General features: G+C 44.2%; 2 protein-coding genes across 4 annotated transcripts; one reads left to right on the top strand and one right to left on the bottom strand.

Moving 5' to 3' along the window:
* Nucleotides 1-4,347: 4,347 nt before the first annotated feature.
* On the top strand, nucleotides 4,348-22,142 carry LOC147319888 (uncharacterized). 3 transcript variants are annotated; one of them, XM_086312746.1, is made up of 9 exons: nucleotides 4,348-4,647; nucleotides 9,164-9,312; nucleotides 17,428-17,561; nucleotides 17,750-17,867; nucleotides 19,025-19,095; nucleotides 19,385-19,460; nucleotides 20,375-20,437; nucleotides 20,974-21,043; nucleotides 21,355-22,142. In XM_086312746.1, exons 2-9 carry the CDS (start codon nucleotides 9,178-9,180, stop codon nucleotides 21,435-21,437), a joined length of 750 nt encoding a protein of 249 aa, XP_086168872.1. In that variant the 5' UTR covers nucleotides 4,348-4,647; nucleotides 9,164-9,177; the 3' UTR covers nucleotides 21,438-22,142. The 3 variants fall into 3 exon arrangements, with proteins under 3 accessions (XP_086168872.1, XP_086168871.1, XP_086168870.1); XM_086312745.1 differs by lacking the exon at nucleotides 19,385-19,460 and adding an exon at nucleotides 20,147-20,222 and having other exon boundaries at nucleotides 4,349-4,647; nucleotides 9,167-9,312; XM_086312744.1 differs by lacking the exon at nucleotides 19,385-19,460 and adding an exon at nucleotides 20,147-20,222 and having other exon boundaries at nucleotides 4,349-4,647.
* A 451-nt stretch (nucleotides 22,143-22,593) lies between these two features.
* Nucleotides 22,594-24,850, bottom strand: pmvk (phosphomevalonate kinase). The gene is made up of 5 exons (XM_086312747.1): nucleotides 24,178-24,850; nucleotides 23,773-23,836; nucleotides 23,228-23,380; nucleotides 23,026-23,155; nucleotides 22,594-22,945 (listed from the first exon to the last, which is right to left on the bottom strand). Exons 1-5 carry the CDS (start codon nucleotides 24,270-24,272, stop codon nucleotides 22,785-22,787), a joined length of 603 nt encoding a protein of 200 aa, XP_086168873.1. The 5' UTR covers nucleotides 24,273-24,850; the 3' UTR covers nucleotides 22,594-22,784.
* Between the last annotated feature and the right edge of the window lie 14 nt (nucleotides 24,851-24,864).

Genomic DNA, 24,864 nt, shown 5'->3' with positions numbered 1-24,864 from the left:
ATGAACTTCTTCACAAATAACATTTTTATCATTAGAGAAAAAATTACCAATAATCATCCCACAGATGTAATATTATCTACAGCTACTCTTAGTACCATTGATGTTAAGTTAGACTCTTTTCCTCCAATTGATCTTTCTGAGTTAACTTCAATAATTACTTCCTCCAAACCATCAACGTGTCTTTTAGACCCCATTCCTACAAAACTGCTCAAATAAGTCCTGCCATTAATTAATGCTTCAATCTTAAATATGATCAACCTATCTCTAATGATCGGCTATGTACCACAGGCCTTCAAGCTAGCTGTATTTAAACCTTTACTCAAAAAGCATCTCTAGACCCAGCAGTCTCAGCTAATTATAGGCCAATGGTAAATGGCCTGTATTTATATAGCGCTTTTCTAGTCCCTAAGAACCCCAAAGCGCTTTACATATCCAGTCATCCACCCATTCACACACACACTGGTGATGGCAGCTACATTGTAGCCACAGCCACCCTGGGGCGCACTGACAGAGGCGAGGCTGCCAGACACTGGCGCCACCGGGCCCTCTGACCACCACCAGTAGGCGGTAGGTGACATGTCTTGCCCAAGGACACAACGACCGAGACTGTCCAAGCCGGGGCTCGAACTGGCAACCTTCCGATTACAAGACGAACTGCCAACTCTTGAGCCACGATCTCCAACCTTCCTTTCATATCAAACATCCTTGAAAGAGTAGTTGTCAAACAGCTAACTGATCATCTGCAGAGGAATGGCTTATTTGAAGCAATTAGAACATGCTGTAGGTATTACAGGTACTGTGCTGCAGTGGTTTGTATCATATCTATCTAATAGACTCCAGTTTGTGCATGTAAATGGAGAGTCCTCTTCACACACTGAGGTTAATTATGGAGTTCCACAGGGTTCAGTGCTAGGACCAATTCTGTTTACATTATACATGCTTCCCTTAGGCAGCATCATTAGAAGACATAGCATACATTTACACTGCTATGCAGATGACACCCAGCTCTATCTGTCCATGAAGCCAGATAACACACACCAATGAGTTAAACTGCAGGAATGTCTTAAAGACATAAAGACCTGGATGGCCGCTAACTTTCTGCTTCTTATTCAGATCAAACTGAGGTTATTGTACTCGGCCCTGAAAAGCCTAGAAATATGGTATCTAACCAGATTCTTACTCTGGATGGCATTACCTTGGCCTCCAGTAACTCTGTGAGGAACCTTGGAGTCATTTTTGACCAGGACATGTCCTTCAATGCACATATTAAACAAATATGTAAGACTGCTTTCTTCCATTTGTGCAACATCTCTAAAGTTAGAAATATCCTGTCTCAGAGTGACGCTGAAAAACTAGTTCATGCATTTATTACTTCCAGGCTGGACGACTGTAATTCATTATTATCAGGAAGTCCAAAAAACTCCCTGAAAAGCCTTCAGCAGATCCAAAATGCTGCAGCAAGAGTCCTGACAGGGACTAGAAAGAGAGAGCAGATTTCTCCTGTTTTGGCTTCCTGTTAAATCCAGAATTCAAAATCCTGCTCCTCACATACAAGGTCTTAAATAATCAGGCCCCATCTTATCTTAATGACCTTGTAGTACCATATCACCCTATTAGAGCACTTCGCTCTCGCTCTGCAGGCCTACTTGTTGTTCCTAGAGTATTTAAAAGTAGAATGGGAGGCAGAGCCTTCAGTTTTCAGGCCCCTTTTCTGTGGAACCAGCTTCCAGTTTGGATTCAGGAGACAGACACTATCTCTACTTTAAGATTAGGCTTCAAACTTTCCTTTTTGCTAAAGCATATAGTTAGGACTGGACCAGGTGACCCTGAATCCTCCCTTAGTTATGCTGCAATAGACGTAGGCTGCTGGGGGATTCCCATGATGCACTGAGTTTTTCCTTTCCAGTCACCTTTCTCACTCACTATGTGTTAACAGACCTCTCTGCATTGAATCATATCTGTTATTAACCTCTGTCTCTCTTCCACAGCATGTCTTTATCCTGTCTTCCTTTTCTCACCCCAACCAATCACAGCAGATGGCCCCGCCCCTCCCTGAGCCTGGTTTTGCTGGAGGTTTCTTCCTGTTAAAAGGGAGTTGTTTTTTTCGCCGCCATGTGCGTATGTAAACAAAGGCACTGCGCATGCGCGTTTTACTCATATTCTATCGCCATATTTCATTTTCTTATCGTTGCCCAACATTACACCGGTATCACCGTGAACGGTATGATATGGCCCAGCACTGTCACCAAGTAGAAAACCAGCGGAGTGATACACCTCCTGTTGTCAGGCCTGCAGGTTTATCCCTGTGCTGTTCTCCTGTCTTGTGGTGGACAAACAATTTCTTTTTACTGTCACACATAATTTGTGGGGCATCTTATTGCGACACCTGATTTTAGTTTGAGTAATATTTTTAAATGGTTGTACAAAATAAAAATAAAAAAACGGCAGGTGTATTGGTTGCATTTTTTAGATAAATAGTTGTATATGTTTACAAAATGTGTGCATAAGTTTTCAAAATGTACAATTTATATTTACATTTCAAGTTATAAGAATAATTTACTCAACATGTCTGTTTTTTTGTTTACAGTAAAAAAGATACTACTAGGATTTGAAGTTTGTGTGATTTCAGATCAGTTGTGTTAACACAGTATGTCAATGAAAAAACAACTAAATTCAGACACGTGAGGTCAAGCTGAAAAGAATGATACCAAACAAAGAGGGGAAAAAATAAAATGGCACAATTTGAAGGTGAAATACAAACGTAAAATCAAAAGAAGTCAAAAATGACCGGTTATATTTTGGGCCTCAGAGGGTTAATCCAACAAATCATGAAAAATTAGGTTTAGATTTTTGTGCATGACAGTGCAGATTTCTGACATTTTGTGTAATTTAAGCTGTAACGATTTTACCTTTTTTTCTAACAATAAACAGTGAAACTTAAGTTAGACTTGTGTTGGTAAATGAACCGCCCCATGTGGTGTAGCTTTCTGGATCGTATACTTACAGCGTTACATCTTTATTTATTATCCAGGCTATACAGTACATAACATCACATGTTTTATGTCACTAAAGTGTTTAATTATGGGGGCTACAGAAAATAATTAAGTTATGGACTATATTTCTATGAAAAACGTGTATACTTACTGCATTTGAATCATTTTAACCATATGTAACCACCTGCATGTGTGTTTGAAAAAAAGGGCTTTGATTTTGCCACCCTCATGCCACCCTAAGAAAATTTCTCTAGATCCGCCCTTGGTCCAGTGGGTCAAATCGAATCCTTTGCGGACCAATTCTGGCCCTCAGCATTGTCTGTTTGGCACACTGCCCTATGATAATACAGAGAAAACCCAATAATCAAATGGCAACCTTTGATCAAGCCCTTGGCAACAGTGGGAAGGAAAAACTCCCTTTTAACAGGAAGAAAATTGTATAATCCGAACAGGGAGCTGGTTCCATAGAAGAGCGGCTTGATCAATGTCCCAGGACCACAGATCGCTGCTGTTACAGCACGAAAGTGGGGGTCTTCCTGCTGGCCAGCACACAGTCTGCTTTAACATCACGCTGGAGCTACCTGTGCACACCTGTCAGAGTCACTCCTCTCTGATCTTCTACACTTTCTTCCCACCTCGAGGTGGCTGCTGCTGTTAATTTAATTGATTTAGTTAGAGCCAAATTGCAATAACACATCAGAAGAACAAGCTGGAGAAGATTTCTGGTTTGGTTTGTTAAAAAAAAAATTGTCATTATGCTTTCTAAGGTTTAATATTCAATCACAATGAGAGGGGATTAACAGCTAAGGAGTTTCAAAAACAACTTATTCAGGGAAAAAAAAACCCAAAAACAAAACAGAACACAGCCAGAGATTGAAGAGTCCATTCAGTTTCAGGAAAGTCACTAAAACCGGTAAAACTGAAGCAAATCTGTCCAGAGGGGCCGATGGCGCGATATGGCAGCCTCGCTTCTGTCAGTCTGCTCCAGGGCAGCTGTGGCTACAAGTGTAGCTGCCTCCACCAGTGTATGAATGGGAGAGTGAATGAATAGTGGCATTGTAAAGCGCTTTGGGTGCCTTGAAAAGCGCTATATAAATCCAATCCATTATTAAATCTGCAGTTTGTCTGAGAGGAATTAAAAGTAAAAAGTACGTTTTAATTCATTTAAAACAGTCATATTTGCACAAAGAATTAATACACTTTCTTTAGTTTTGATAGAGAGCGTTAATGTCAGCTGTCCGGGAGGTATTCACAGAGCTCAGGAGTCTGATTTTAAACTTTGATACTCGGCAGCTTCTTCTTTCGGACTTTTACTTTGAAGAGGACATCGTGCAACATCACTTCCCGTGGAGCGAATTTAACCCGGAAGAGGGCGGAGTCTCCTGAGTTGGGAGTTGGCTGGAACCGGAATCCAGACTCAGCGCGACCAGAACCCTAGACCAGAAATCGAGACCACCACCCAAACAGGGAGCACGAGGACCGACACGACACTCGAGTCCGCGGAGGCTGAGACGGAGCGCGATTCACAGTTCGTCAAACTTCACGGAGAGTGAGGCATTAGCCGCCAACAGCTAACAGTTAGCTGACCGGGAAGTGAGTGCAGCGGAAGAAGGGCGCGAGCTACAGGTGTGACTGTTTCCAAGGATTCGGACAGGTAAGTGGGGGACACACGGGTAAAGCCGAGCACACTTGAGCTGAGCTAACGAACTAGCCGCTAACAGGGCGGTGTCCGCAGCTAGCTTCCGGCGCTAACGTGCTAACACGGAACAAACAGTGGCGCACACAAGAGGAAGTCAGGTGTGAAAAACGTGCTTCCGATAAAGTCGGTAATAATCGATGAGGTATGGATAAACGACCTGAGCACGTGAGAGGTGCGCGGGCACAGGGAGGGACTAAAGTTTGAGTTTTATTCAGACCAACTTTATTTAAAAAAGCCAATCATAGGGGGAGAGAACTAGAACCGCCCCCTGAACGTGTCTCTTCAGGTCAAAGCTTCAACTCTGACCTACACTTCCGATTTGATCAATTTAAGCAGTGGTCAAAAATACGGGTGATGACCCTGTACATTAATCACACTTGGAGGATGGGTCATTGCTCAGGCCCAGCAGTGTGTGGAAATCAGATTATTAAGAATAATCAGAGTACTCTAAGAATCTCTGAGCTGAGCTCAAGTGTAGCAGTCGTTCTTACAGCCTTCAGCTTGGCGGTGTTGGGAATCAAGAGGCTGATGCAGCACAAGAAAGAGCCACTGGTGCTCAGGTGGAACAGCGGCTACCCATCTCAGCGGATTTGTGTCAGCTGACTGCGAGGAAAATTCCCCGAGATCAACTCGTTGCTGATACCCAATCCAAATATCGGGTCCTCCCAGGGGACGCTGTTCTGTGGAGATGATCTAAAGCAGAGATTGCTCTGCCCTCTTCGTTCATCTCAGGAGCGCGAAACCCATGTTTCTCTATGGGCTGCAGGATGCCACTGGGATCTGACAGCAGAAATAACCACGCCGCCTTCTGTCTGAGCTAAGCTGTTATACTAGGGCTGTTCGATATATCGATATATATCGGATGACAATATAAAAACGTCTATCGTTTCATTTTACGCAATCGTTTGTTTTGTGGTGTTGCGAGCCCCAGCTCGGACAGTCTCGGTCGTTGTGTCCTTGGGCAAGACACTTCACCTACCGCCTACTGGTGGTGGTCAGAGGGCCCGGTGGCGCGATATGGCAGCCTCGCCTCTGTCAGTCTGTCCCAGGGCAGCTGTGGCTGCAACTGTAGCTGCCTCCACCAGTGTATGAATGTGAGAGTGAATGAATAGTGGTATTGTAAAGTGCTTTGAATCCCGAAAAAGCGCTATATAAATGCAATCCATTATTATTAGTATTATTATTATTATTGTTGTTGTTGTTGTTATCGGGACGATAGATGTCTTATATCGGGATATGAGAGTTTGGTCATATCACACAGCCCTATGTTATGCTATGTCCCATCCATGTTACCATTGGCTGTCAGAACTTGACAGTCATGTCGCTTCAGAGTTGACGCGTTCCAGGAAAAGCAGGTTTTGGTTCTTCATGAGTTCGAGCCATTCACGTATCACCAGCAACACAGCATATCACTAATCTTTCTTACACATTCGAGAACCGCCTGATCACTGCTTTCCGTACGGCTTGGTCACTCAAAAATACACACGTTGGTTTAATGCAACTCAGTTTTATTTATATAGCGCCAAATCACAAGAACAGTTGCCCCAAGGTGCCATATATGGTAAAGGCCCTTCAATAATGCGAGGAAAACAGAGAAAGCCCAAACAATTATATGAGCAAGGGCTTTGGTGATGGTGGGAAGGAAAAACTCCCTTTTAACAGGAAGAAACCTGTGGCAGAATCAGGCTCAAGTATGCTCTCTCTTTCTAGTCCCTGTCAGGACTCTTGCTGCAGCATTTTGGATTAGCTGAAGGCTTTTCAGGGAGTTTTTAGGACTTCCTGATAATAATGAATTACAGTCGTCCAGCCTGGAAGTAATAAATGCATGAACTAGTTTTTCAGCGTCACTCTGAGACAGGATATTTCTAACTTTAGAGATGTTGCACAAATGGAAGAAAGCAGTCTTACATATTTGTTTAATATGTGCGTTGAAGGACATGTCCTGGTCAAAAATGACTCCAAGGTTCCTCACAGCGTTACTGGAGGCCAAGGTAATGCCATCCAGAGTAAGAATCTGGTTAGATACCATATTTCTAGGCTTTTCAGGGCCGAGTACAATAACCTCAGTTTGATCTGAATTAAGAAGCAGAAAGTTAGCAGCCATCCAGGTCTTTATGTCTTTAAGTCATTCCTGCAGTGTAACTCAATGGTGTGTGTTATCTGGCTTCATGCACAGATAGAGCTGGGTGTCATCTGCATAGCAGTGTAAATGTATGCTATGTCTTCTAATGATGCTGCCTAAGGGAAGCATGTATAATGTAAACAGAATTGGTCCTAGCACTGAACCCTGTGGAACTCCATAATTAACCTCAGTGTGTGAAGAGGACTCTCCATTTACATGCACAAACTGGAGTCTATTAGATAGATATGATACAAACCACTGTAATACCTACAGCATGTTCTAATCGCTCTAATAGGATATTATGGTCGACAGTATCGAACGCTGCACTGAGGTCTAGCAGGACCTCTGTGAGATGAGTCAATAAGAAGATAATTTGTAACTAGGGGTGGGCGGTAGAAACGATATAAATTTGGCCAACAGTAGAGATTTTGACTATACCGCTCTACTGCGATAGCGCATGTTGATGGTGTCATCATCAAGCTTGGTGGGTTCTTTTACATTTGAGAGAAGCTAATTGAGTCTAATAACAGATTAAATGCCATGTTGAGGCTGTCATTTTTAGCATCTACATGGATGTTAAAATCCCCCACAATAATTATTTTATCTGAGCTCAGAACTAAATCAGATAAAAAGTCTGAGAAATCAGACAGAAACTCTGTGTAAGGCCCAGGTGGACGATAGATGATAACAAGTAAGACTGGTCTCTAGGGCTGCCATGATTAGTCGACTAGTCACGATTACGTCGACTATCGACGCGTCGACTATTAAATCAGTCGTCGACGATTTTGATAGTCGACTAATCGTGACTAGTCACGATTACGTCGACTATCAAAATCGTCGACGACTGATTTAATAGTCGACGCGTCGTTTGAAGCTTTGTAAGATCACAAAAGACGCAGGAATAAGTAGCAGGATTTAAGAGTGTAATAACGGACTGAAACAGGAGATGGCAGCACTGCATGTACAAGGATGCCAGCTGCCGTTAAACCCCGAAGAAGAAGAAGCTGTGTCCCAGAATTCATAGCGCAGCCCAGCTCAGTTTCCAACAATGGCGGCAGCTAGTTAGTTTTAATGTTACTCTTATTATTCTTTCTGGGTCACAAAATAAACGTTTAACATATTTTCAGGCGAGAATGTAGCTGTGTAAACCTCAAATATCTGCTCAGTTTATCAGGACACCGCATATTTTCAAAAGCGCTCCGACGTTTTCGGAGACGTCTGTTACCCATTAGCTCGATAGCGAGCCGGGGGCTAGGCTCACTAGAGCCGTGAGAACACCGGACTCCCGGCTAATCGTTTTCAAACCCACCGCCGTCTTTCGCTACTCAGGTTAAACATGATATATGAGTCACTTAGATAACTTAAAAATGTTATTGTTTGGCTTTTTTCAGTATTTTATTTGTTCCTGAGTAAATCGGTTTGGCTGAGATTAAAGTTATAGTTTTTACACAGCTGAATAAACGTCAAGCAGACAGCTGATTATCAGAAGTGTGAGATGCTGCAGAATATGTTATTTTATATTTTAGATAGCAAGGAGTTTATTAAACTCCACTGAAACAATCTGCAAACTTCATTAAAATTTAATAAACTATCATCTTGTCTTTATTTTTAGTTAGCACCTTAAACACTTAAAGCTGTAAGCTAATGATAGTTCTATAAGAGCAGATGCTGCTGGTGCAATAAGCTGTACGTTTTACGCCCAATGGATGATGATCTGAGTCCACTCTGAACCCCCCTGATGACATGCAGCTCTATTTGTCACTGAGCCTCAGCAGCTGGATACTCTAACCCGGGTTAGTGACTGGCGCTGCGACATTTGTTTTAAAGGCCACTAACACAGAGCTCTTCCTGAAATGGCTCAGGTTTGGCTTCTTTCTTTCCAGCTGTTGAGCTCAGTGTTTGAATTCTTGCCTCAATGTTTGATTTTTCTCTGAGCTTCGACTGACGTGTAAATTCTGCCTTATTCTTGTTTTTCTTTTCAGGATCATTTCTAAACGGAGACATTTGGTCTGCGTTTGTGTTTACGTTATTGTAAAGTCGTGTTTACTGGCGTGGACAAGTCCGGACCGCTAACAGGTTGTAGAAGTGAGCTCCCCTTGCCCCTTTTTTTTGGATTCATGTATTTACACACAGAGCTCTGAAAAGCTCCACGTTGTGTATCACACCGCGGCTCGCTGTGTTCGCTCCCCGGCTCAGTGATAGAGGGCCTCCCTCTGACCACAGCTGTAATTATTTCACTCTTACAAAACGTCGTTTGAACGGACTTCTTGCTGATAGTTTATTTCAGAATAGGTATGTGCGGCGCTCTGTTTTACTGTGAAAAGTGTGTAATAAACTTTTTCTGTGCAGTAGAAGAAGAAAAGATGAGTGGCGGCATGAACAGCATCGAGGCAGTGAAGAAAAAGATCAAAGTCCTGCAGGAGCAGGCCGAGGAGGCCGATGAGCGGGCAGAGCGACTGCAGAGGGAGGTGGAGAAGGAGAAGAGGACCCGGGAGGAGGTACGGCACACGCACCCGAACGATGTCCTTAAGTCACAGGCGATGACATCACGTATTTCACAGCTGTTTCCTGTCAGATGGCACGAGGCTGCGCTCCCACAGTCCTGTACTGCTGTGCATTTGTCATTGTGGGTTTAACCCTTTAAAACCGGTCGGAGTGGGCACGCTCCGTTTTGCGTAACTATTTTTAAATCTCTGTAGAACTGGAACCACGTAAGCTAGCGCAAAAAATTATTATTATTATGCCATCAGCTTGCCCTAGGTCACGGTTTCCTTCCACATAACGCTTTGAAAAAACTGCATAAAAAGCGCTTGCAGCAACAAAAACATAATGTTCCAGAAACACGCTTTCAGCTGTTCAAAACACTTCCTACGTTGGAATAGACGTCAGCGCGAACAATCGCATGTCCGCCATTACCTGGCCGAGACTGGAAGTGATGTCATTTTCGTGGAAAATGTCGGTTTTTTTAGCTTCAGGGCCTTATAAGCCTATACTGGTGTTTTTAAAAGTCATATTTAGTGTTATGCTTTTCTGAATAGTTTCTGGGATGCTTACAACTCAAACTGCACTGCTGGAAATAGTTTGTTTTGATGCACATGCTGAATCTTTTGCAAATTTGCATTATAATATTTATTTTTGTTTTTCCTGCAGTATATAAAAATTATAAAAATTTCTCTAACTAGAAATATATGTAAAAAAATCAAAAACAATTTTCAATTTTCTTGTTCATTGCACTTTTTTGCAATTTATGTAGTTACTATGGACTTAATGCATACATGTTATTAAAATCTGGGCTATAACTGTTGTATTGATGTATAGCAACTTGAAATGTTCCCAAAAATGGCTCCACAGCCTGTAAAAATATAAAGATAAGCTCTGGCGGACTTGGTTCTGTGGTAAGGCTTATGTGGCACTGCATTTACCTGCCGTCAAACAGGAAGTGATGCCATTACTCGCAATCAGACTTCAGTCACAAAACAGGAAGTGTGCCTGATGCGGCTGGCTCTGATTGGTGTACAGCCTGAAGTTTAGAGCGAACTCGGCGTGTTTGAAGCAGGGCGAGATCAGGCGAGCTGTGTAGTTCCAGCAGGGCTGCAGCAGAGGGCGCTCACCTTTTCTAAGTTTGTGGGCTCGCTGACACAGTCGCCTGAGTTTTTGTGAATATTTGGTCCAGCCACTTGGTTGGCTCAGCATGGTGCTGTTTTTACTCTGATTGGCTGTTTAAGCTGTCCGTGACAACATGCTGATCGTGTTTGATGATGCTGGAGGAGAATGCGTTAACCCAGCGGCCAGCGTGAACAGGAAGTGATGAAGCTCGATGAACACGTTCCTGTTGCTTCTTTAAACACAGATATATTTCACCTCTGTAATATTCTGGATGTTTATAACTGAGCTCTTATGTTTGTAAACATTTACAAATATCCTGTTTTTGTTTTTTTGTGATTAATATTTTATTGTGCTTTGAGAACACTACAGTCCACTGCAGAGACAGATTACATCACATAAAAAAAAAAGCATCAGCATAGCAGCAGAACAGTAGAGAATACAAAACCAAAATGAGGGGGACAAACAAAGCAAGAGATAAACAAACAAAAACAGCCAGCCTTTGACTATGTGGGTCTTACTGCATGCCACACCCTGACATCCCTGAGGGTGCTTCGTCAGAATGTCAATGTCAGTCCCACTCCAAGTTCTAGTCTGTTCGTTTTATTCTGGACAGATATGGATCCCACTTCAGATGGAAACTCTCCACTTTATTCAGAAGCCTGTATGACAGTTGTCCAAGTGCAGCAAGTCTCCCTAGTTGAATATGCCATACAGAGACAGGTGGGGTGGAAGGGGCCTTCCACTGGGAAATAATGAGTTTACGCCCCAGCATCAATGCAGTCTGTACCCACAGCAGCCTTAGGCGGAGCATATTTAAGGAGTGATGGGTCCCCCAAAACAAATAGTCTTGGTGAAAAAGGAATATCCCATCGTATGGTTGATTTGATAAAGTCATGTATCTCAGTCCAAAAGATTTGGGTTTTAGGACAGCTCCAAAATCATATGGGTCAATGTGCCTACCCCAGTCTGACATCTGCATGAGGTTCGCCCTATACAGTCTGTGTGGCGACCAGTAAATTCGGTGTAGTAATTTAAATTGGATTAGTGTCCTTCTAAGTTCCCTGGACACCTTTTTACTATTCTGCAAAATTGCAGTCCATTCCTGATCTGTAAAAGCCACACCAAGGTCAGATTCCCAAGCTAACTGGAGGGCGGGTAGCCCTTTACTCGTGCCCTTAACAAGCATTGAGTAATATTTAGAGACTTCACGACCTCCCCCAAAGATTTTTTTGATGTAGCTGAGATATTCAATAGTTGGAGGTGGTGTTTAGGGGGAACCAAAAGTTTTGAGCAATAAGTGCCGGAGCTGCAAGTACCTCCAAAACTGACTCTGTGGCAACCAAAACTGCTTTAAGGTCGTTGAAGGACTTGAGAATACTCCCCTGATACAGGTCTCCGAGAACAAGTATCCCAGTCTGGACCCACAGTCTCCAGAAAAACGGAAACTTATTAATGCAGAGTTTGGGATTGAGCCATATGAAAGCCTCAGTATGAAGGTGGGAGTTAAAATTTAATAGCAAGGCCACCTTCTTCCAGACCGTCTGCAGGAAAGAAAGAATGGGGTGGGTTTGTATATCTGGTGGGAGCTTGGTGGTTAAAATGTGCATCGGAGGGAGTGGTGAGCACAAAGTACTCTCCAGACTAAACCATGGGGGGGCTCGTTCTGGAGGGAGGGCCAGTGAACCATGTGTATCAGACTGAAAGCATAATGGTAAAACAGTAAATCTGGGACCCCCAGGTCTCCCGACTCCACTGGCTGCTGTAGCTTTTTAAGCTTTATTCTAGGGCGTCTGTTGTTCCGTATGAATTGGTTGCACAATCTGTCAAATTGATGAAAATATTTTGATGGGATTTTTAGCGGGAGTGTTTGTAGTAGGTAATTAAATTTTGGAGCACAATTCATTTTGATGATGTTAACTTTACCCCAAAGGGTGAGGAACAAAGGGGACCATCTACTTATGTCGGTTCTGAACTTGTCCAATAGAGTTTCAAAACTAGCCTGAACTATGTTGTATAACAAACGGGGGAATGTAATGCCCAAGTATTTGTTACCGGTCTGAGGCCAGCTGAAATCCCCCGGCTGGAACAGGGTTTTGGGGCAGAAGGCTGTCAGAGGGAGCGCTTCAGACTTTGACCAATTTAGTCTATATCCTGATATATTAGAGAACCGGTTAATAATTCTTAAGAGAGCAGGTAGAGAGCGTTCTGGCTGCGATATTAGGACCAGGCCGTCATCAGCATAGAGCATCAACTTGTGATTATTATTGTGGACCTGGATACCTGGAGAATCAGGGTCTCTACGTATTGTTGCTGCCAGAGGCTCTAAAGCTAGAGCAAAAAGCAAAGGACTCAGTGGGCAGTCCTGTCTTGTACCTCCGTGGAGGTCGAAGGACTGTGATACAATACGGTTCGTTAGTATTGATGCTCTTGGATTGTTGTAGAGAAGTTTGACCCACCTTATGAATTTTGGGCCAAAGCCAAATGCTTCCATTACACAAAATAGAAGTATTTTAGTATTTTTAGTATTTTAGTATTTATTTATTTATTGTCATTGTCAAGAACAATGAAATTGCGTTTGGGGCTTCCATACAACCCAAAAAAAAGAAGAAAATAATAAATACCCCTTAAAACCCAAGTGTACATATTTAACCCAGTGTGACTCCAATGCAATAAGACAATCCTTAGCAATAATGTTCGTAGAAATTCAGACAAAGACCTGAGAAACATGACAAAATACAACAATGCAACCCATTCAATATTATTGTACTGTGAGATATGATATCAGATATGATAGTTATCTATTTAAGAAAGAGGGGGGGGCAGGAGGGGGAAGAGAATAAAGATATGATGCACCAATGCAGACCAGTTCATTGCTATTAAGAAGTTGGATATGGTTATTGTCCGTGAGAGGGGGGCAGAGGAAAACGCCACTCCACCCTGTCGAATGCTTTCTCTGCATCCAGGGAGAGGGCTATAGCTGGAGAAAAGTCCCCCGTAGAGGATTTATCCTGGGTTGCCCACATAATATCAATTAGGCGTCTAATATTATCGGCAGAGCTGTGGTCCGAATAAAACCAACTTGGTCGGGGTGTATTAAGTAAGTCATGACCTCATCTAATCTGGTTGCTAGTACCTTAGCTAAAATTTTGCAATTGCAATTGATCAAGCTTATTGGTCTGTAACTCTTACAGTCAAGCGGGTCTTTGTTTTTCTTTAGGACAAGCGAAATAAGTGCCTCTGACAGTGTTGGTGGCAGGCTGCCCTTATCCAGGGCCTCCTCAAACATTTGCAGGAGTAAAGGGAAGAGCTCATCTGCAAAGTTCCTGTAAAACTCGGCTGTAAACCCATCCAACCCAGGGTCCTTGTCAATTGGAAGGTTTTTGATTACCCTTAAGATCTCTTCCTTTGAAATTGGGGCGTCCAGGGAGTCCACCTGTGTCCTAGAGAGAGTTGGGAGGTTGAGGGGGGAGAGAAAACTGTTAATTTCCTGAGAGTTTGCTTGTATTTCTGAGTAAGGCAAGGCAAGGCAAATTTATTTGTATAGCACAATTCAACAACAAGGTGATTCAAAGTGCTTTACAGAGACATTAGAAACAAAAACAAATAAAAAGCATGATTTAAAATTGATTAAAACAAGCAAACAAACAAACTAAACACACACATTTCACACCTGTTCGCGCGATCTGAACCCTTATCGTAAGGGGAGCTACCAGTCCTTCTGTGGACGAGCTACTTTCTATTTTAAATTCCCTGAATTTAAAATACTCTCTAGACCCAGTTGGGGAGCTAGAGTAGAGGAGTAGAGTTGCATATAGAAATCTCTAAAGGCTTCATTCACTTCAGAGGGTTTTGACACCATAGTGCCATCCTGTGCTCTAACTGCTGCTATGATAGTCTGAGCTTCTTTTTGTTTAATATATCTTGCAAGTAGTTTGCCAGGTTTATCTCCATCCATTTCTGCCCGAAATAGAGAAAACTCCATTTTCTGAGTCAAAATTGAGTTAAACTCATATTTAAGTCTAGTTAGGTGGGTCAGATTTGCCGAGCTCATGTCTGCCTTAAAAGCGGCTTCAGCTATGGCAATCTTCCTCTCCAGGTCTATCTGCTTGGTCAGAGCAGTTCTCTTCTTATATGAGGCATGCTGGATGATGAACCCTCTAATAAAGGCTTTCAAAGCTTCCCATGCTACACCTGCACTGGGAGCTGTAGAGAAGTTAATTTCTATATAAGAATTGATCTGCTCTCTTAAGGAGTGGAAAAAGTTGGGATCATGTAAAAGGCTTGAGTTTAGCCTCCATCTGGGAGACTTGGGGGGGCTACCAAATGAGCTCAGAGGCGTGGTCAGAAACGCGTATTCTACCAATAGAGCAGGACATTGCTGAGGGCATGATAGAATTTGACACAAGAAAATAATCTATTCTTGACAGAGTGTTGTGGGGGCAGAATAAAAGGTGTAATCTCTTGTGGATGGGTTGAATACTCTCCATACGTCCACCAAACCCAAGGTCCTACACATTTTTTATAGCGACCGACGCTGATCTAGAGTGTCGCTGTGAGGGAGTGCTTCGATCCAGTATATCATCCATGACCAAGTCCCCTGCTATCAGGATTGGGTAGTCGCCCATATCACAAATTTTGCATTCCAAGTTTCCAAAAACGGTGGGGTCGTTGATGTTTGGTGCATAGATATTGCTTAAAATCATCCTATGGCCTTGAATCTCAGCCAAGAGTATCAATGTCCGCCCATCTTCATCCTTAACCATCCGGGAGCATTTAAACTGTAACTGCTTATGAATTAAAATTGCGACACCCCTACTCTGACTGCTGCCACACGAAAAGAATACCTGACCAACCCAATCACGGCAAAGTTTATCTGACTCTTGGGGAGACAAGTGAAGAAAGACAATGTCAACTTTTTTTGATTTGATAAATGTCATGATTTCTTTTTTTTATTGAGTGGTTAAGGCCCTTTACATTCCAGGTCATTAAAGTAAGGGCCCTTTGTGGCTTATTCGCCATCATGCAATACGTGTCGGACATATAACCGTGGGGTAACTTATTATTAGAACCAGGAGTTCAGTACTGAGTGGACAATATTTGGAAGGCTGGCTGTAAGAAAAATTGGGGGGGGGGGTTGGAAGTAAATAAAAATACCAACTGATAAACATTTAAACAGATACGTCTGGGGCAACCAAGAACACTAGTCACCCTCAGGTGGGCTATGAGCCCCAGAAAGCAAAACATAAACTTTATGGTCCGTGACTCTAACCAGTCGAACAGTCATAAACAGGACCCGTCGCCAGCAGCATATTAAATCAATGTAATATGAGGAAAACAGTCATTCCGGGACTTAGCTAGCTGAACAAACTGAAAAGGGCTTCATAACAACTGAAAAACTTACAGGAATTTAATAGTCTTAGTGAGCTTCGTATCCTCAGAAGCAGCACAACTGAATAACTCAAATAAAACTGCGAAGCCCTATAATATTGAAACTAAACAGTTAGGAGGTGCAAAGTATATCGTGTATAGCATGTTAATTAAAGCTAGGGCAAGAAAAAAAAAAAGGAAAAGAAAAAGGGTAGTGTTTAAATCCAAGCCCTGACTGTAAATATCTCCCTTAAAGTAAAGACAGAATGTAGTCCTGGGCTTTTTTTTTTTTTTTTGTGTCGGTAAACTCACGTCTGCCCTTTTTCAGCACCAGCACCGCTGGGAACAGTAGGGAGAACTTTATCTTCCTTTGGTGCAGCAGCCGTATACAGGGATTAAATGCCGCTCGTTTGTCCGTGACAAGTGCACTCACTCCAAGAACCGTATAATTATAAATATGAGCGTGGTGAAAGTTGGGCAGCATGCTAACGTCTTTTGTCCACTCTGTGTGCTCGTAAGGGTCTAACCCTTTCACTCCTTTGATTTTTTTTTTTTCCTCATATCTTTTCTTTGCCTTTTTGTCGAGTCTGTCTTTGTACGGACCGGCATTGTTCTCCTTCGTTTCGTACATACCTTTTTTGGGCGGCAAAGAAAAACCAAGAAGGTATTGGAACCGGAGAATGAACGTTTTGCGGTGCTGCAAATGCTTGCATGTGATGCGGTACTTGGATTGTTTTGCCACGAGTTCCCAGCATGCAATGTGCGAAAGTCGCGTGGTCTGTCAATCTCTATTCAAGCTGCCATCTTGACCGCCTACGTCACCGGACTCCACAAATATCCTGTTATTTATCTTACTGTTGTTGTGCTGCAGCGACATCATTTCCTCCGATTATCAAAGTGTTGTGAAAATGCCTATGATTGATAGGTGCGTTGACTCACGCACATCTGGAGGTGGCTCACATGTGGTTCCTCCCTCACAGTGTGCACAGCCTCATTTCTACCTGTTACAGTAAATATCCAGTACCCTTCCTGTCAGCGGAGTGTGTACTCTGAGTACTGCAGTACAGTGTGTGTGTGTGTGTGTGTATCAGGGCGTGACGCGCTGATAAACGGCAGCATGAAGCTGCTGATAACACACACTTGGCTGTGTGACCTGATGCGTACAGGAAACCTGACCCGTTTCACTTCCTGTTACCTCCAGATTAAAGGTGCTGGATTAAAAAGGCCGCAGTCTGCTTGTGCGTTCTGCTGCTGAAACTCGACTTTAAGCAGAATTAAAGTCGAGTTTCATAATTTAAGAGTAAATAGACAAACTACAGTTAAGCTTTGTTTTTGTTTGTGAATCATGAAATCAGAAACATTATTTATAAAACAGATGATTCCTGTGTCATTTCCTGTTTGTGCTCCTGAACCAGAGCAAGCTTGTTATTACTACAATAACAATGTTTCATAACTAGTAAAAACACATTTTTAGCTTTAAGTATTTCATGTGCAGCTGTCACTGTGTGTGCGCGCACCTGTGTGTGTGAAAAGGAATTTTATTGTGAAAGGAAGGAACAGGATGGGGAATGACCGGATGTTTGCGCCCCTGGGGGGTTAGAGGTCGATGTGTCAGCTGACCTGTGTCTGTCTCCCCGCAGGCGGAGGCCGAGGTCACGTCTCTCGGTCGACGTCTGCAGCTCAGCGAGGAGAACCTGGACCGCACTCAGGAGAGACTCGCCGCCGCGCTGCACAAGCTGGACGAGGTTGAGAAGGTAGCCGACGAGAGCGAGAGGTCAGAGGGCGCTTGTATTCCACAAATACTGCAAAGTACTACAGCTTGTAATAATACACAGTAATACTGTGGCAGTACTATGAGAAGCACTGCAGGATTTGTAGGATTTGTTTGTAGCTGTTTTACACAGCAGCAGTGCTGAGAAGGTCAAAGGTTAAATGTGATCACATAACTTTGTCCACAATCAGGGGGATGAAGGTGATTGAGAACAGAGCTCTGAAGGACGAGGAGAAGATGGAGCTGCTGGAGGTGCAGCTGAGGGAGGCCAAAACCATCGCTGAGGAGGCAGACCGCAAGTATGAGGAGGTACTGCACACGCTGCTACTGGCATTACCACATAGTTAGAGCAGGGTGATATGACCCAAAATATTTATCACGATATACATCTGAAAATCTGCGATAACGATATAATTGACACGAGACAAAATACTTTACAACTCCACAACTTGATTAGTGCAAAAAAAACATCAAAGTATTTTCACTTAAACAAGCAGCTGTTTTATCTGCATTAAAGTTATATAAACATGTAACAGTGCAAATGCAAACTCCTCGCTGACAGTTTAACTAAAAGGCATTTCCAGTGGAAACTGGCCGACATATCCTCAGCATAACCATGTATAACATCCACAACACTTAAAAAGAGGTCATACACACACAATACCCTGCCGTTGTCTTTACGCTGTCTAGACTCTGACTCCTTTAAAAAGCAGCTGAAGACATTTTTATACAAACGGGCTTTTAATTAATTTTAACTTGTATGTCTGATCTTATTGTAAAGCACTTTGTGATTTTTATCTGTGAAATGTGCTATATAAATAAATTTTACTTAATATTACCGTATTAACTAAAAGTATGTTGAAGCACAGTACGTATCGCTCCGCGAGGCTCCGCCTACAACAGCCGTAAAGCTCCGACAATCCATCAAGCGGTGCGGCTTTGTAGCTTAGCAAAGTCGTACTGAAACATCTGACAGATTTTCGAGCGCCGTGCACATAAAATCGTTTCGAGGTCAGTAAACACAACCAGAGTTCATACATAAGGCACACGGGATTATAAGGGGCTCTGTCAACTTTCAGAAAAATCAAAGGGTTGATTTTAAGTGCGCCGTATTTTCCAAACAACGCGGTAATAACGACGGCCCGCTAGCATGCTCTACCAAAAATAGTGCTTTGTTGTGTATCTGACGGACGAAAGCTAAACCAGTTCCACACCAGTGAAGCTGCAGCGTTTTACAAACCAGTTCAGGTTCATTGTTTCATTCAACGATCCGCTTTCACTCTTCTCCTTCTGCGTCGCCGCCATGTGCGTATGTAAACAAAGGCACAGCGCATGCACGTTTTACCCATATTCTATCGCCATATTATACATCTATCGGTATTACCGTGAACGGTATGATATGACCCAGCCCTAGTAGTACATAGTGGTGTCGTACACAGGAATGCAGTGTGCTGTTTGATTGACAGGTGGCTCGTAAACTGGTGATGGTGGAAGGAGAGCTGGAGCGAGCTGAAGAACGAGCGGAGCAGGCCGAGAGGTTCTGCGCACACACACACACACACACACACACACACACACTTTCAGAGCCACTTTATTAGGAACACCTCGGGGACCACACAGGTGAGTTTCGAGCGGGTAGGTGTTCCTAATGAAGTGGACATACCTGCCTCTGTAACAGCATGAAGCTGCTTTGACACACCTGGTAACTTTGACATCACATTGATGTGATGCCACACTGCTTCTGTAACAGCTCCGCCTCTTTCTCCCTGTCTGTTTCTACGGCAACTGTCTGCATGCCCTGCTACCTGCCTCCACCTGTCTCACAGTAAGGTTCGGAGGTTGGAGGAGCAGCTGAGGAGCTTCGATCATTCGCTGAAGAGTCTGCAGGCGTCCGAGGATAAGGTACTGAGGGTCACGTGACCTGGACCTGCTGACCGAGTGAAGCTCCTCCTCCTGACCTCCCACTGCCTCCATGATCTCTGACCTTTATCTGCTGCTTCAGCTCCTCCTCCTCACCCTCCTCCTCTTGTTGCTCTGCATGAATCTACCTGCAGGCTCAATGACACCTGACAGTGCGCGCGCACACACCTGATGACACACACACAAACTCATAGGGTGCTCAGGTGGTGTCGGGTTGATTAAAATCCTTCTAGAAGCAGTTCTCGTCACTCGGCAGCCATCTTGATAACAGGATGTCAAGCAGCAGGTGAGGTAGAAATGTAAATCAATGGCTTTGTTGGCATCCTCATGACTTGAAAACAAAGGGGCGGAGCCTACAGATCACATTTATGGTGTTCCACCTTGCACCTGTCTGCCTGGCGACAGAATACATCATCAGTTCCGTACCTGGCAATCTCTCAGAGCAGCACCTGTGCAGGTGTGCTGCTCCGTCTAAGTCTTGAGGCGGGAACATTAAAGATGGGGACCGTATGAACAGTTGGGTCAGGCTCATAACATTTCCAGGTTCTGCTGAGTGCATCCTGCTTTAGTCGGAAGGTACCGTAGTTGATACCTGACACCACCTGAGCCTTCCTGCCCACATGCCTGTCTGACACACTGTGTCCTCTGATGTGACCTTTGACCTGCAGCAAGACCCGGGTGTTGGAGGAGGAGCTGAAAACTGTGTTCACAAGTGCAAAGTCTCTGGAGGCCCAAGCCGACAAGGTAGGAGGAGGGGGTGGGGCTTCATGGCACAGGTAATTCTGCCGGGGAACGGAGCCGGTGCAGTCTCTGGAACCAGAAACGGTTCAGCCTCACACCTGTGTGCTCACCTGTGTGTACCTGCTCTCTGATTGGCTGCTGTCTCTGTGTGTCAGTACTCTCAGAAGGAGGACAGGTATGAGGAGGAGATCAAGAGTCTGCGCAACAGACTGAAGGAGGTGAGTGTCATGTTCACCTGTGACGTCACGACCTGTTGGAGAAACTCGATTTGTTTCTTCTTTTCACAATAAAAGCTGTCAGCTGCATGGAGGGAAGCATCTGAATAAAGTCAGCCAATCGTCGGTTTAAGGCTAAGTGTGTAATGTATTTTCAATTTTATAATTAAGGTCTGAGACTTTGTCTGAGGTCACGAATATTAACTCATTCACTGCCATTGACGTCTATAGCCGTCAATTGCAGTGAATGAGTCAATGGGTCTAACCCATTCACTGCCAATGGCTGGCAGTGAATGAGTTAAACAAGATTAATGTGACCATAAAGTGTGATGTTTTATTTTGAAAAAAACTAAACAAAAAATATCTTGAAAGGGTTTAAGAAAGTATAAAACCAGGACGTACGAGCGTTTTCAGTTTGACTATTTATCCTGCACAAAACAACAAACCAGAGCGACCAATCAGGGTTCTGCAACAGACCAGCTTTTCACATTCTCCCCCGTGTGTATTTCCCTTTTGTCATCCGACTTCCTGTGTTTCAGGCTGAGACCAGAGCTGAGTTTGCCGAGCGCTCGGTGGCCAAACTGGAGAAAACCATCGACGGTCTGGAAGGTGAGGCCCACGATCAATATTCATCACAGACAACAAGTGTTATTTGTCACATACACAGTACAACATGTGTCCGAGCTGCGGACAGCCTGCAGACTTAGCTGCGCCATTCCAGGTTTTAGCATGGTTTTCTAGCAGGACCCTTACTGAATACAGGGCGAACTTGCAACTCCCGCTCCAAAGGCATATAGTCTTACCACTACACTATCAGCTGCCAGCTGAGGTCACAAAGTAAAACTGTAAGACCTCAGAGACCAGCCTGTGATTGATGTGATTGGTCATTGACTGGTTGGCCCCTCCTCTCTGTGTTGCAGATGCTTTGACTTCTGCCAAGAACGCAAACCTGGAGCTCCAGGCGACCCTGAACCAGACCATGGAGGAGCTCAACTCCTGCTGAACCTCTGGCTCCGCCTTACCTGACGTGGATGTCAGGAAACTCTGTGGCCAAAATATTCCTCTTCCCTTTCTTCCTCTGGCTCAACCCCTTTTGTCACTGGCCCCTCCCCTTTTCTCTGCTTGCTGGAGGTCAAAAACTAGATCCTCTGATCCTGCTATGAGAGGAGTGTGGGAGATATTTCCTCTCCAATCTGGCTCCTCCCCTCACCTTTGGCCCCTCCCCCTCTTTTCTCACATTCCTACTTTGAACTTTTTCTGCACAGTTTGCTTTGCCTCCACCCCAGTCATGTTTTTGTAATAATGAGTGACTAACAGCCCCGCCCCTCGTTAACTAATGACTAATGGCGTGTTTGTCTTAACGGTTTGTTGTTCCTGCTTTAGTTCACTTTGCCACAATAAATATTGATGACTGATTGATGAAAGCCAATCTTCTGTTAGCCAATTAATTGTTTTTGTCTTCTGGGGTGTGGCTTACTGGAGTGACCAATAACGGAGGCATTCAACTGCCAAATATGGTGAACAAAGGGGCCAATCACAAGCCAGACACGCCTCCTGTTTTCTTTGACCTTAGGACAGAATCAAAGTTAAGAAAAGTGATTACCTGGAGGCAGGTGCTGTCATCACTGATGATGTCACAGTTCATTGTAATAAATCGTGAAAGTGAAACAGGATTTTATAAAATAAAAGTACCGTATGTAGAACCAAACAGAGTCTGGGGGTTATTGATCGATCGACTCATTTTCCTCTGAAACGGTGAGGCAGCTGTGAAGTTGTACTGCAGTACAAATACACGTCCGCAGGAGAGTTTAAAAACTGACACCAGGTCAGTTTTAGGCTCAGTCTTAAAACCTGGTCACGTTCTAGTGACTGAAAGTGCAAACTTGGGTAAACTTTCAGGCTTGTGGAACAGGCGTGTGCTGAGAGCCGGTGAAATGGCTCCTTTTACTACACCAGCGTTGTCTTCCAGCTGCAGAGCCACGTTCATTCAACATCTGCTGGACTAAAGTAGGAACTGCAGAGTTTGGAACGAAGCCTCGGCTGTCATCTTTCTCATTGAAATCATTGATTTAACCTGCTCAGACCAGCAGAGGGTGCTCGTACACCAGCAACAGCTGAGGGGGACTACAAACTTCTAAACACAACAACACAGGGCCTGAACAGGTGTTAAATAAAACTTTATTGATCAGCTGAACAATAGTTTTGTAGTTCATTCTGCTGAAAGCATGCCGTCCTCCCTTCTTTAAAAACATGCCAGACCACCTGCAGCAGCTGCTCTGAAACACCTGAGCTGCAGGTTAGGTCAACGTGTTAGTTCTGTGGGCGGGACCACCTGATCAGTCACTGATGATCAGCTTTGATTTACTGATGATGTTGAAGCTGCTTCCTCAGTGAGCTGCAAGATTGGACGCAGCTGCTCGTCCAACGAGGGGGCGTCGGCTTCATTAATTACAATCCAATCAAATTCAACTCCGTTGTCCAGACCGCACTCCGACTCTGCATCGTCGACACCTGAGAGACCGAGATGGGCAGACAGGTGAGACGGAAAAAGGTGAGAGAAACAAACGGTTAGTAGGAGGATTCAATCTCACCTGCAGTGAAGCTCCACCCCCTCTGTGACCTGGTCTTCTCGGAACTTTGAACTCTGACACTTTGAGTCTGTTGAGGAAACTCTGCCTGGAACCACTGCAGGTCTGAGAGCCGCCGCGCGTCGCTCACCAACTGACCAATCACAGAGCACAGCTCAGCTGTCTGAAGGATGACATCACAGCAACATGATCCACGCTCACCTACCCACACTGGTTGGCAGGCTCCTCTGCTCGCCAGGCGACAGAAGAAGCCGGGGTCCTGGCGGCGGCGAGATTCTCCCCAGTGAATCATGTCAGCTCGATACTGCTCCTTATAAGGTCCAGGACCCATCAACTGGTCCAGGTCCAGACCGTGTTCCTGCAGAACCAGAAGCAGCCTTCTTGGTATAGTGTCTGGCTGTGGTTTATCAGCTTCAGGTACAGTAGCAAACTGGCAGGTATGATGAGGTGTGACCCCCGAATGGGCTGGTTCACCTGGACACCTCACACATGTCTGAGTATGAATATAAACTGCTGCTGGAGGATGTGGTCCATGAGGTGGTTCCCAGGAACCTTCTGGAGATCAAACCTGCTGCCCTACTCGCACATCCTCCATCGTCATCAGCCTGAGCAAACCTGAAGGAGCTCCGAGACCTGGACGGTCACCCACCTTAATCCAGGAGAACCAGTTGGCCAGGGATCTAAACTCATGACCTCCAGGTAAAGTGCAGAGATTTGTGTGAAGGTGCATCTGGAGCAGGTGAGACTCACCTGAGCATACTGCTCCTTTAGGGGTCCAGACAGGCGCAGGATGCAGCAGACGTCAGGGCCCAACCTGCACGGTCAGCGCAGTGAGGTAAACATGGACAGGTGTTCAAGTGTTCCAGGTGTTTGTGTTTTAAACAACAAACACTCGGAAACACAAATAACAAATATTTACAAATACAAGGTTAACATTAAGAAAGGCGGATTTAAAAACTGGATCGTGATATAATGATGATGATGATGATGGTGGTGGCGGTGGGTTATCTTATACAAAAAGTGCAGTTTGTTCTTCTCTGGTTTCTGTTTTAGCTGTAGTGGAGCTGAAACTGGGTCCGAAATCTGCTGTGAAAATTCAAATGTCTCTTGTTGCTGAATTTTCCATAAATTACGAAATATTCCAGGTGTGTTTACCTCTGCTGGATCAGCTCCGTCACGTAATCTTTTCCGGACTTCCTCTTCCCGCTGAAGACCAGAACCAGGCTGGGCTCGGAGACCCGGTCCTCCATTGCTGATCAATCCTCTCATTCAGCTCCGCGCGCATCGATCAGCTTCTGTTTATCAGTTCAGATTTCCGGTCGGACCATGACGGACCGGAGCCGTAACTGGCCCAGTAGACGGGAAGGAACAAAACCAAAGTCCTCCGCGAGCGCAGGTCATCAGTCACCGAAGCTTCATCAGATCAATTATCAATACCAAACCGACTGGCCATCGATCTGCGACGCGTCAAGCTGTTTGTGGACAAAACGGAGCTCGGTTTGTGTAACGCAATAGCGATATTACGGTAACACATGATCGTCGTCAGATGTGGACTGAACCACTGTGCAGGGAGGAGGGGGCGTCGTCACTGCTAACGTAAAGAAAGAAAGAGCGAGGCTAAAAAAACAAACTTTGAAAATTGAAATTTAAAAAACAGATTAGAGGTGATTTTAGCTTAAAACTAGAAACTTTATTATTTTAAAACAAAACAAAACCAGGCGATCAATAATAGTCGTCGTCGTCATCAAGAACCAAATCTAATACAACCTTTAACTCAGAAATGGACAAATTCTTATCCAGGTCAGTCCCGAGTGATTCCCGAGCATTAACCGGACTGGGAGC

The sequence above is a fragment of the Aulonocara sp. 'chitande type north' Nkhata Bay genome, linkage group LG11, assembly GCF_057382095.1.
Source record: "Aulonocara sp. 'chitande type north' Nkhata Bay isolate Kocher_YH1m ecotype deep benthic linkage group LG11, A_spYH_male_GT1.1, whole genome shotgun sequence".
Classification (NCBI taxonomy): Eukaryota; Metazoa; Chordata; class Actinopteri; order Cichliformes; family Cichlidae; genus Aulonocara; species Aulonocara sp. 'chitande type north' Nkhata Bay.
The sequence above is the reverse complement of the archived record's forward strand: the minus strand, read 5'-3'. Positions and strand labels throughout refer to the sequence as shown.